This window comes from Cinclus cinclus, chromosome 15 (assembly GCF_963662255.1).
Source record: "Cinclus cinclus chromosome 15, bCinCin1.1, whole genome shotgun sequence".
In the NCBI taxonomy this organism is placed as follows: domain Eukaryota; kingdom Metazoa; phylum Chordata; class Aves; order Passeriformes; family Cinclidae; genus Cinclus; species Cinclus cinclus.
The window spans coordinates 9,698,668-9,711,491 of NC_085060.1; the positions used below are offsets into that span (position 1 = coordinate 9,698,668).

General features: G+C 41.4%; 1 protein-coding gene across 1 annotated transcript in view; it reads right to left on the reverse strand.

The window, feature by feature from the left end:
* The window catches only part of NRK (Nik related kinase), an 87,661-nt gene that overhangs the window by 41,364 nt on the left and 33,473 nt on the right, over positions 1 to 12,824 (reverse strand). Inside the window, exons 4-10 of the mRNA XM_062503139.1 lie at positions 10,708 to 10,833; positions 9,810 to 9,920; positions 7,898 to 7,988; positions 5,706 to 5,836; positions 3,191 to 3,245; positions 1,105 to 1,183; positions 248 to 423 (exon numbers count right to left, since the gene is read on the reverse strand). Of these exons, the coding sequence (XP_062359123.1) occupies positions 248 to 423; positions 1,105 to 1,183; positions 3,191 to 3,245; positions 5,706 to 5,836; positions 7,898 to 7,988; positions 9,810 to 9,920; positions 10,708 to 10,833 (769 nt within the window). The remainder of the gene's footprint in view (positions 1 to 247; positions 424 to 1,104; positions 1,184 to 3,190; positions 3,246 to 5,705; positions 5,837 to 7,897; positions 7,989 to 9,809; positions 9,921 to 10,707; positions 10,834 to 12,824) is intronic.

Here is a 12,824-nt window from a genome sequence, read left to right on the forward strand (position 1 = left end):
ATATGAACTGAGAGATCAGGAAACACCAGGAAACACTGCTCAAGAAAGCAGAGACCCAGACTTTACTTGGAGTCCTTGCACCCTGCTAGGATCAGGGCTGCTCTCAGTAACTCAAGGTTCCAATGACAACACTTTCTCAATTTTCCTGGTTCTAGTATTTCAGCTGCATCTGCCTTGTGCTCTGCTGCCAAAATCTGAAGAGGACATGCTCTCTGAATTATCCTGTATTTTGGTGTTGCCATGTTACCCTTTTCTCCTTTTTTCTTCCTTGTCCTGTCCAGGTGATCCTTCAGCATGATGCGCACTTGCCGCTCGTTCTGCATGTCCCGGATGAAGGAATGCTTCAGCAGGGTCTCCGTGGATGGACGATGCAAATAATGCTTTACAAGGCAGCTTTCAACAAAATTTAGGAACTTCTTCGACCTAAAAAATACACAACAGAGAAAGACCAATAATCCTTTTCAACTTGTGGACCAAGAACTACCCCTGAGTGGTGGAAAGCACTAACTTTGCAAGGTTTCCTTCTACACTGGAACTGAGAGACACAATTTGAGTTCTGACACCAGTGAGATTCCTGAGACCAGCACAGTGCTGAAGGTGAATGCCACCTCAACACCCTCCCAGAGGAGCTGTTACCTTGAATTTACATCCTCATCAACAAAACCACAATCCGGCCAACACAAACCTTTCAAAAATGTCCTTGACATTTTGGTAAGGTAAAGATTTTCTTCATGCACTTATTTGAAAACAATTCTCTGTGGGGCAGGTGACTGCCATTAGCCCCACAATGTCCAAGCAATCTTCTGATAAATCCCTGACTCCAAGCAGCACATCTAAGCCTTCCTTGCCAACCTTGCAATTTCAGCCACAGACACCAAAATGAAACAGCCACAGGTCAGGCAGAGTTCAAAAGAAAGGTCTTGCTTCCCAAAGGTAAACTATATTTTCCCTCTGGCTCAATCCAGCTCTTAGAAACACCTTAGGAATAACCTCTTAGATAACTACATGATTTACCAAAATTGTTGTCTCTGGACAAGAGGGCTAAAAGCCCTCCTAAGCCCACTGCAGCAAAAATACAGGGGTTTTTTTTACACATCTCTTTACCATTTTCTGGATTTCAGTTTCGGGGGCGGGTTCCTTGGGATGAGGAAGAGTGCTCTCATGGGATGCATGTCACACAGGGCTGCAAAGGAAACCACAAATTATGGGAGGATGCATGTAACCCCTGTGACCTCACTTCCCACTTCCAAACACCTCCATTTCCAACATCTGCCCCAGAACCCCACTAGGAGCCAACCAAATTCACACTAGAGCCAAGAAATCAAGTCTCTGAGTACACAGATTTTCCAGCTCAAAAAGATTCAAAAGAAGGGCTGCAAGGCAAGAACAAGTACAATTTTCTTCATATTTTCTATTTATATAGCTTTGGAAGGACATAAAGAAGCTCACCTTTCCCATACACAAAAGCATGTTTGCATATAAACAGAAGTTAAAGTGGAGACTGAAATATTTATCTAGTTATTACATCTGGCTTCAGATAAATGATAAGCTCCATTTTAACTGAACTCTTTGCCACATTGTCCATGGGATATGAGAAAACCCAGGATGAAGAAAAGCTGATACAAAGCACAGAACTCATAACGTGCACCGTGGCACAGAGCAGAAGGACTGAGCACACATTTCATCCATCCTGTGCTCTGGGAATGGCAGCATCATTATTGGACAATCTGCTACAGATTCCACTCCTGCATCCTGAAGCTACCTTCTCTTCAGCCCACTGTTCTTCTCTTTAGGGCTACTGTTGTGGAAAATTGAAGCTATGAGGAACTCAGAAGAAAGCAAATGCCATAGCAGCTCATCTATCCCAGGCACTTTGTATGGAATTTTGAGTGTGTTCTAGCTGGCAGGAAGAAATGTTGAGGGTAAAAGATCTTCCTTCACCAAAAAGAGCTACGGAATGCCATCTGATAGGAACTACATGGAGGCTGATTTCTTATCATATTTAGATGCTCAGCAGTGATGCTCTTAACAGAAATGGACTTAAAGCATTCTAGAACCAGTAGAAGTGAAAAGACTATGCTCTGGTAAAGCTTTCCCTACCTTTTATTAACTTCCCTGTCTGCCTCCACCTGCCATAGTTTCACACATTTGGTTCTGGCTTTGAGTTTTTCTTTGGTATGTTCAGTAGTACATGACACAGTGGAAATGAGGGGCACAAGTCTGGTTTCTAGCTCCGGGTCCCAGACACTGTTGTACTACAGTAAACAAAACACAAGGCAACAGAATATAATCCACAGCATTTCCCTGTCAAAACTGGGGAAGCATCAAATACATGAGGAACTGCCATGCAAAATTACAAAGTCTCTCCCAAAGAAAACTCCCATGGACCATGTCTCGGGACTAAGCTTCAGTCAGGCTAAAGCACAGGGTCTGAAAGTACTCCCGAACTCCAGCTGGCTCCTGCTAAAAACCAAGTGTGATGGGAGAACAGCCAAGTGGGTTGTTTAAAAGCAGCCTACGTGCTCTCAGGCTCAGGCCAGATGGATTTCACCTCCCGTGCTCTCAGCAGTGACCGGATACCCCACACATCCCATCTTCTCTGCAGGAGCAAAGCCACCAGCACTCCATGCAAGCAAAAATGCACGAAGACTTTGCACCCACAGATCTCTGTGTGACCTGCAAGAGCCTCTCTGGGGCAGCAGGCTGCAAAACTGTGGCAATCTACTGTCAGCCTGAGAGTGTGGTGAGGGATCAAAGCCATTACATGTGAGCAAATATCATATTAGTCCCAAAAATCTGTGAGAAACAAGTCAGTTTCAGAGCAAAAATATAACCCTTAGGCCTACCTTCTTCCACTGACGTAATTTCTTTTAGTGACCTAAATCCAAAGCCACTCCAGCCAATATTTTCTGCTAACGTTATCAATCACTTTTGCTTAGTAATCAACAAACTGATGCTAACAAGAGCTTTAAGAAAAGAAGTTTTGTTTTCCCAGGAGATAAAGGCAAGGAATCAAAGCATGGACTGAAAGAGTCTAAAAGGAAGAGGAATGTAATAGAGTCCAAATGAAAAAAAGCCATAGAGCTTTTTTTAAGGTACAGACAGAACCAGAGCTCTGTGCATCAGTGCATGAGCCAAGAATGAGTTATTTTAACACAGAACACCCCCACCTTTACACCAAATCACTTACGAGGAGCTCCTTCAGCCATTTCAATAGCAGTGATTCCCAGAGACCACAGGTCACTCTGCAGGAAAAGAAACAATGCACATTGCAGCTTGCAGCACTCAAGCTTGCTTGTTTCATTCGTTTTGTTTTCTTCTCAGTTTTGGGGTTTTTTTTACAGTTTCCCTAGATGTCTCCTGGATCATGCTGTTTTACTTGGAGTGACAAATATTCTGCTCCCTCCCACTCCCTACTGAGCTTTTAGGAAACATGCTAATAGCCAGAAGCTTCCCATTTCCCATACAACTCTGAAGAGCTGATCCATCATTTAAGCAGTCAGTCCCAAAATGCAGACCTGCTGCATGCAAAAAACAAGAACCAGACAGAATACAGCAGGCACTGTTTAAATATGTGTCTTAAATCTGTTTTCATGAGGCAGCAAGACACAGCAGTGCCTCACCCTTCTCCTTCTGGCCAAAAATAATTATTGGTTTAAAGCTTATTTCAGAGCAGTCATTGCTGAGTTTCTACACCAATGGAACAGGAATGATTGTCAGGCCTTGGGGTCTGACTTTTTCTGTACAAAGTCTCTAGTCACACTTTTTTGGGCACATGAGAGAAGAGTACATCATGCAGTCAGATTTATGCCACAATGTATGTTCAGCTCAGTTAGCAGAGTGGAGTTCTCTTAATCAGCTGATCTGGATGCCAAGGGCCAGGTTTTCATGATGGAAGGAAAATTGCAACCACCATCAGTGGCTGTAAAAACTTCACGCGTTTCCACTTGATTAATCATGTGCATAATTCCATTATTTTTTGCATCTAAATGTAGCCAAATGGGAGGCACGTGGCCAAACCAACTGGCAGAGCTTCTCTCAAACTTATCTTTAAAAAAAAAAAAAGTGACAGAAAACCTTCAAATATTAAAAGGAATAAACCATTACATGAATAGCAGCTTATATACCCAGCCCAGCATCTCAATCTAATTTTATCAACAGACTCCTGTCAGTCCAGCTGCTCTGAACTCTTCACACAAGCTGAAAGCCAGTCCACATCCCAGTTTGTGGAGAGAATCATAAAAAAAAACTGGTGGGGATTTAATAGATCCACAATCCTGACTTGCTATTAAGTAAATGACTGAAAATTAAGAGTCTTCAAGGGGTAGTACTGCAGCTTTTGAGGACAGTGAGAGAAACATCCAGGCTACAAGGAATTTCGGTTTGGAGTTTCACAGCATGAGAGGCAGACAGGTGTAAGGGAGGATGACAGCAATGTTTGTAGAGCTCAGTGTGTATACAAACATATTTATTTATGTGGATATATTTGTACTCATTTTGTCTTGTTTGTTTGTTCTGGCTTTTTTGAAGAGTAGCTTCCTGCTACTTAGCCCATCCTATCAGATATAAGTCTGTGGGAAAGACCAGCTCTGTGCCACCTTCTGAGTCACAACACTGTTTGCAAAAGTTCTTCCAAAACCCTCTGTTGATCAGTTTTAAACTACCATCTGCAGTATCTAGCTGGAAGCAGACAAACCAGGATTATTACTGAAGGCAAAGAAAGCTCAAGAATTAGGGGTGCCCATTCTTGATATCTTCTGGTAAGTGCACATTTGGAGAAGGAAATCAACTGGGGACAGGGAATGAAGACAAGAGATTAACTTCTTGAGGTTTCAGTGGAAGATTGGTATGATATGGAAAAAATATAAAAATAAATAAAATTTTAAAAATTAGATAAATATATAAAATTCTTTAGTCATGACTAACAGACACAAAATGACCTCACTGGGCCAGTGCAGCACAGGGGTCTCAGCAAGGGAGAATCACAGTCTCTGAATCACTAGAAGATGGAAGCAATAACAGGTTCTTCTCATAAACATTTCTGAAGCCACAACTGGAAGGAGGGAAGGAGAGGTACAAACTGGTAATGGAGAGAGCACCTGAACTAAAAGAGTGACTGCAGGGTCACCCAGAAGATACTTGCTCAAAAAGCCATCCCTGGAGAACATGTTGCACGGTAAGGACAAGAGGCAATGCTCACCAACTGAAATGCAGGAAATTCTGTGCCTTCCCACCAGGCCACTGACCAAAAATCATTCTGGGGTGGGAAACCACTTGCAGTCACGTGCTCATGAATGAGCAAAGGGATACTAATTACTGCCAATTAACTCAGGATTCACAGCTGAGTACAGAGCAAAACAGCTCTACCACAGTGTGCAGTAACTTGCCATACTAATATTACACTTTTTCAAGTACTCCTTTGGAACTCCTCTCTTCCTTTCTTTTCTATCCAGACCTGCAAACTTCTTAGTACTTTTTTATTGCAGGGAAGTTCATGAAAGTGTATTTTGTGCATTAAAAATTCAGAAAAAATACAGTGAAACTTCACTCTTAAAAAGAGCCTCCACCCACATATTACAAATACTTCTGTTTGTACAGTTCTAGTATTATTGTGGTTCAAAAGGCAGGAAGTTTGAACTTTTCAAATGAGGAGGATTTCAGCAATAACCCAAGTTTTCTTACCTTATGGAGTGTTTGTCACTTACTCTGTAATCATACGTAGAGTCTGGGTTCTCCTCACAAGCAATGACCTCGGGTGCCATCCAATATGGGGTGCCAATAAATGTATTTCTTCTCCCAATAGTCCTGTCCAGCTGAGCACTTACACCAAAATCCACTGAAAAATGAAGAAGAAGTAGAGAAATTAGCAAAAAATTGTACTCATATGACAGAGTGTGTGCTTAATCACTTTCCTACTGTTTAGAACATCAAACCTTTGGGCTACAATACATATGAAATCCGAGTTCCTCCAGCATGTCTTATCCAATAGTTGAAATTTAACTGCCTCTTTTTTTCCCTTCTTTTTGCCAGAAGAATTAAATAAACAGCATGCTAAATCTGCCCAGTGGGTTACAGCAAGAGGAATTGCTCTACCAAGACATTATGGAATAATTTATGCTTAATTTAAATGCTACACTGAGTAGGACTCAAGGTCTTCAACTAGACTGAAAGAAAAAATATTATCTACACATGAGGCAAATTTGGATGTACCTAACATAGCCACTCGTGAAAGCTGGAAAGAACCACCATATGACACTCAATTGAGCTGTCTGGAATAAATCCTTCCCTATGTTCATACACTATCTTAGAACAAAATGGAGAATCTACTACTTTAGTCTCATCTTAGAACATTATAATGAGTGAATCATGTGGCTCTCTTTGTCCTGAAAAGGGTGAAACTTTCATAAGGACTGTACAGCAAAATGGTTTTGTTCAAATATGAAAAGGGCCTATACAACCAATAATTATGTGATTGTATTTCTCTTTGAACAAAACCCCAAGACACACTAATTGGATCCACTGGGATAGCACTGGAGTGGTATTCACAGAAGAGACAAAGGAAGGGGGAAAGAGAAGGACTGAAAGGACCACCAAGGAGCAGATTTTCTCACTGATGTTGCTTCACTGCAGATTATCTGTAAACCAAAAACATTTGTAGTGCTATAATTTCATATTCCTGCTCAACAAACCTTCTCCAAGAAGAAGGTGGACCTGACCTTTGGGATCATTCTGTGCTTCTCATGGGAAGTGCACACTCTCACACTGAGAATTTGAGAACTGAATTTCTGAATTGAGAACCTCTTGGCTTTCTAGCTTCCTTGCCTTAAGACACATGAGCTAAATCTCTCTGGAAATAACTTTTCTTTCTTCTTTTAAAAAAATCATTATACTTAAATCTGTTTCATCTTTACCCAGAGTTAGAAAGGTCTAACTGTTTTGTCTACCATATGAAGAATGGTGGAAGTAGTAACTATATAAGACTATAAAAACACACAACATTCCCATCTTACCTGTTTTAAGAGGGAACAGCTGATAATTAGTACATATGATTTAGATACTACAAGCAAAATCCTGCCTTCATTTAATTTGAGAGCAAAACTCTCTTTGACTTCAGTAAAGCCAGGTTTTTGCCACAAGGTTAAACCATAATGAGATTCAAACTACCTATTTTTACTTACTCCAACCAAACATCCTATCCCACATCCACAAGCCATGTTTATTATTTGTTGTTTTCCAACACTACAGTGAATTTTTTCTGTTGAAGAGAGAGGGACTGTAAAGATCATCACAAATAAGAAGTGCTCCCCTTGAGATTTCTCCTTTAATACAACATGTGATGTCTTTGCAAAATATGAAAGATACACCCTCCTCAAGAGAGATATGTCCTTGAGTTTAGTGTTACAAAGTCAGTAGTTGTCAACACCGACATGTCACAGTAATAAAAGGAAATGAGTAAATCCTCCAACTTTTTTGAGAGGCAACTGTTATTCAGTGGTAGCCCTTACACATGAGTAATTCCACCTACTTAAATCTCAGATTTATGCAAATCTCTAAGACCACTTCCTTAGAGAAATAGCTTAGCAAAATTTGTTCCCCCAACTTTTTTACTTTGGAAGTCTTTTGCATCCCAGGATATTCTGTGAAAGCCTGTTGATGCTGTGACTTACTGGGCTGGTTCTGTGAGTGACAGCCTGTATTGCCCTCAGGCTTTGAGGGACACCCCTGCAGAGCACTTTACATTTTCAACTCTTTCTACATTACAGACACCTTGTAAGCACAAGCGTTAACTATACTGGGCACACACACTGCACTTAGGTTACTGAAATTCTTTCTCAGTCAAGATGGACATCTTAAATTCTAGTGAACAGGTTTCTAGCACACATTTAAGGAAACTTACCCAATTTTACTTCTGCATTTTCTGTGAGGAGAACATTCTGTCCTTTAATATCTCGATGGATGACATGGTGAGCATGAAGATGTGCCAATCCCTAAAAGAAAACCAGATTTGCCTTATTCTTTCTTCCTAACATTACCCTGAGTACGGCACTGTTGTGCTTTTACACTTTCACCCTTTTCAGTCTTTATTCACAAGAAAAGTCTTTTAGATGCTACTAGCAACAGTTTCAGGGAAGAGAGAGGACAGCAACCATAAGTCTGATTGTCGTCTTCACCACAGGCCTGACAGTGGTGGAGCATCTCTTGAGTTAAGTCTGAAGAGAATGAGGTAGCAATATTTTAAACTTCTGTCTCAGAATCAAGGGATGCTCCTTACACTCTATGCTAAAAGCAAACTAAAGAGAAAAAGAGCAAAGCAAAATGATCTGTATGAGGACCAGACACAGCAGCTGGCTGATTGTAGCGGCCTAAATTTTGCATTCAACAAAACGAGAAATTCAGTGGTAAATGGACTAGAGAAAGTTAAAAATACCATGTCAGACCTCTTTTTGAATGCAGCAAATATTGTTTTCAATTAGCTAATATTTGCTGTCTCCTTCTGCATTTCAAAATTACCCATGGTTGAACTAGCATAGACATAAAAGAACACACTGAAATAATCCATTATAGTAATCCAGGGATGCTTCACTCACAACATTTAGCCTCTCTAACATTAATGGCTTCAAACAGAGCTTCCATCCAGTAAATTTTCCAGAAGGAAACATTGTCGATCCATGTGCAACTGGGCCATTTTGTCTTGAAACAAGCATGATTAAATACAACCCCTTGCTTTTACCAATATGCTGTTACAGTGTTTAGCTGCATGAGCATAAAGCAAATGTTTTAACATCAATTGCTTTAACAGAGACATTACAGCCACACCAGTGAGGAACAACCTGACCACCCCATTAAGGTATTTTTCTTTTGCAGAAGGACTCCCCACACTTTCCAGATACAATGATCATAATCTGCATGCTAGTTCCAAATCCCTGTAAGAAAGACAATATTCTCTGCTGAGCATATTTCTCAACTCCTATGTCCCAGAAACAGAGTTTTACCCCTACTCAAGCATTACTTCAGCATGCCAACTAAATTCCAACTCCCAGAATATGCATTTATCTTACCATTATTTAGAAAAGATGTAAAACTCTATTATAGGGAAGACAGATCAGTGACTCTGTAATGGGTTTTGAATTTAACATGACTGGCTCCAACACAATTTTTTTTTCCAGGCTAGTTCACTAGATTACACTTGGGAATTGTTTTATCCTCTGTACTTTCCAGGGAAAAAAAAAAAAAAAGAAAAAAAGAAAAAAAACGGAAAGCAGCCCTGAGCCTGCATAGAATGAAATATAGCCCCAAGATTTGTTTTGGGGAATACTGTTCCAACAGGGCCACCTTTAAGATTCTGGAATGCTGTTTAGTCAACATTGCCTCTAACAGTGTGGAAAAGAGACCCCTGAGTGTGTGCAGGTAAAGGAATTACAGACAGAAAGATCTAACAAGCATGAACAGCTAAAGCACTGAGCAGAAAGATCTCCTGATGTGGAGGGCAGACATACTGAAAACAGAAAATTTATTTACTTTTCTAGGTGCCCAGTGTCTGGAGTTTCAGGAGATGGCTATTTGCCATAGGAAAGAGGAATTTTCTGTTCTTCATACAGAAAATGGGATTAAGCACAACAATATGGGATGTCAAGCAGCCATCATGCTGGCTCTCAGGGCTCTTCTGAGCTCAAGAACCATAGCCCATGAGCCCCACGGATCCCAACCTTTAAACAATAATGCTCATTAGTGACCTATTTTAGCAACCAAAGGCTTGGAAAGCCCTTTTTATTGCAAATGAGCAGCGAAACTCTGCTGGCAGGACTCACCCTGAGAACCTCTCTGCAGATGTAAGCAATCCAGTCTTCCTTGAAACAGTTCCCTTTTGTCTTCTTTACCAAGTCAGTGACAGAGCCTGCACCACAGTACTCCATCACCAGCTGCAGGGAGACAAACACACACAGGGCACCTTTACCACAGCTCTGCCAGGGGCCAGCAGAGAGAACACCTGCAAACATCCACTTCCATCACCACCCAGCCATGCCAGACTACATGCAGCCTTCTTGCAAGCCAAGTGACTTAAAATCTCATTTCCTGACTCACACACACCGCTAAATAAATAAAAAAACCTCATTAGTGCTCCTCTCCTATTGCAGGTTTTAGGCTGGTTTTTTTGTTGTTTTTTTTTCTTTTGTTTTGTTTTTAGTATATACAAAGTTGGAAAAGCAAGAAATAACAGCACTGAAAAATATGGGAATTTTTTTAAAATTTGAAATTTCTCATTTTGCTGCAGATCTTCAAAAATCTTGCAGCCAAAAAACTGGAGGATCCATTCTTCTTTTTTTTATTGCCAATTCCTCTGCTTCCTTTATTTTCCATCTGAAATAAGGAGAGGAAAGAAACAAGAAGGAGAGGCAAAAAGGACAAGCTCTTTCACTTCAGAAAAAAAAAAAAAACAAAGAATTCAGTTCGGGAAAAAAAAAAGGTTCAAGCAACAAATCAGAATGACAGCACAAGTCACAAGAATCATAACATGCTTTATGTCCATCCTCAAAGGAAATCATAGGGATGGAAGATGTCTAGGAAGTAGAAATTTTTCTCTTTTGTATGTTATTCTTCAGAACAATGACTTCAGAGCTTCATGAGACAAGAGTCCAAGCCAAGCATGCTGGAGCTCTAAAGAAGGAGCTGTAAATCTGATGAGCAGAAATGACACTAAACACTTACCCAGAGCTGATCATCTTGGCCTGCAGGACTTTTCTTTACAAAAGCCCCATAATATGTAGCAATATTCCGGTGATGGGAGTACTTTTTCAGCATATTTATCTCCAGTTTGATTTCCTCCTCTTCATTCTGTAACAAAAGAGAGCAGGAGGCTCCTCAGGTCACCAGAGATCACTGAGCCCCAGGGCTGCAAGGCAACCTCTGTCTTTGGAGGTTTCAACACCCAGCTGGAACCACCATGAGCAACCTGGTCGATCCAATGGTTGACACTGCTTTGAGCAGGAGCTTGGGACCAGAGTCACTCTGGATTATGACACTGCTGCTGATAGGTGGCTCTTAAACTGACAGCTGAATCACCCTGATCCATGAGTCTAAACCAATTAATTGCTAGGGTTTGACATAAAGAATCAAAAATGTCCCTAACTGGGCACAAAAATTGCATATTATCTTCTCAGGGAGCTTAGACAGGACCTATTGCTCCCCCATTTATGGTTTCTGCATGCAGCAATTTAGAGAAACTAACCAGATTCAAACAAAAACAAAACCATTGCTAACACTCCATTACTTAAATACTTGGAAAAGCACTGAGTGTGCACGTCAGACAATTTGTCTTCCCAGTCCTGTGGAGGGTCCTGCTGGGAGGAAACCAAAGCCAAGAAAGAGGTGACTTGCCACAAATCAAACTCCAGCCTAAGCCAGGGTTAGGATCAGCTCCCCCTTACAGCTGTGAGGCTGCCCTATCCAGACTGTGGGCTTTCTCCTCCTCCTAAGACCGAGCCATCCATGAAGCCCCTGGCATGCTGGGGGCTAGACACCCCCAGACATCATCTTCCAGGCACCAGCTGCCTCTTTTCTCTTGTCCTTGTTTCAGACTCACCAGGCTCTCTTCTGCCCATACAACATTGTGCACCATAAGACAACTAATGGAAACACAAGTTTTAATGATTATGTGAGAAGGAAATGCTGTTTTTCAGAGTGAACTACCTGATTTGGAAAGGCCCCCTCAGAGCCAGTTTGCTATGGTGCACAACACCCAGTGAAACACGCCCAGGTTTTGCCATCTCACTTTAATAGGAAATGAGTGGTGCTGCAAGGAATCCTTGTACCAGTTAAAAGGAGTATGACAAACTTGACAATTAATTTACCTTGCTGCAAAACATCCCAGTCAGCACTTACTAGCTGAAGTGACAAAATAAAATAACAAAAAGAAGCAGCAAGAACAACTCAGCCCCAAAGGACATTTTTCTGTGCTTTCCCTCTATTTTCCAGTAGTTTTGCCATTGAAGCATTCCTTTAACCACCATAATGGACTGCTTGACACACTGACCTTTCTACCTGGAGCAACACATTAAAGCCTGACAGGCTAAAACCAAGTTCCCTCAGGGATATGCATATGATGTGTCTTATTAAACTTGACCACACAAAAATTATTCCCAATAGAAGGGACCAGTAAGTTTTCCCCAGTAACATCAACACCCAGGAGACATGTTACCAGACCAAAGCCTAACTGTATTAAGTCTTTGGAGATGTAAAATAACTCCAGTTGAAGCTAAAGGAGCTATTTCAGGTTTCCTAATAATCTTTGTTGAACACAGGCTCTCGAGCTGAACACATCATACTAAATAGTTCATTTATCTTTTGTTTGCAGTTAGGGAGAAAGGAGGATCCTTAATCCTTGGCTTGATACAGTCCTACAACAGATGTTTAGTGAATTAGTGAGGCTAAAGAGGAGCCCAGTGCAGCACCTGGAGAAATGGGAGCTGACTCTGACAGCACACAGGAAATCCTCCAGGGCAAGATTGTCTGCACAGGGACAGAGTACATTCAAAGGGAGGTGAGAGCTTGTGCTGAAGGGATACAAGGCTCTCCTCCCTTTGGAACTCCAGACAGTGCTTGTGAAAGGGTGGATACAAGCAGGTAAGGAGGAGGCAGCGAATAAGGACACGGGCACTACCATCCTGGAGCTGACCACAATGGTTCTGTCATCTACACAAACTTCTGGATCTTCAGGGAAGAAGGGCAGAAAGAGGAACGAACAGAGAGGACTCCTTTCTTCCTCTGCTGTCCCTCCTGCACTCTGCCCACTCCTTCTGCAAACGTGTGGAGGGGGCAACTCATCT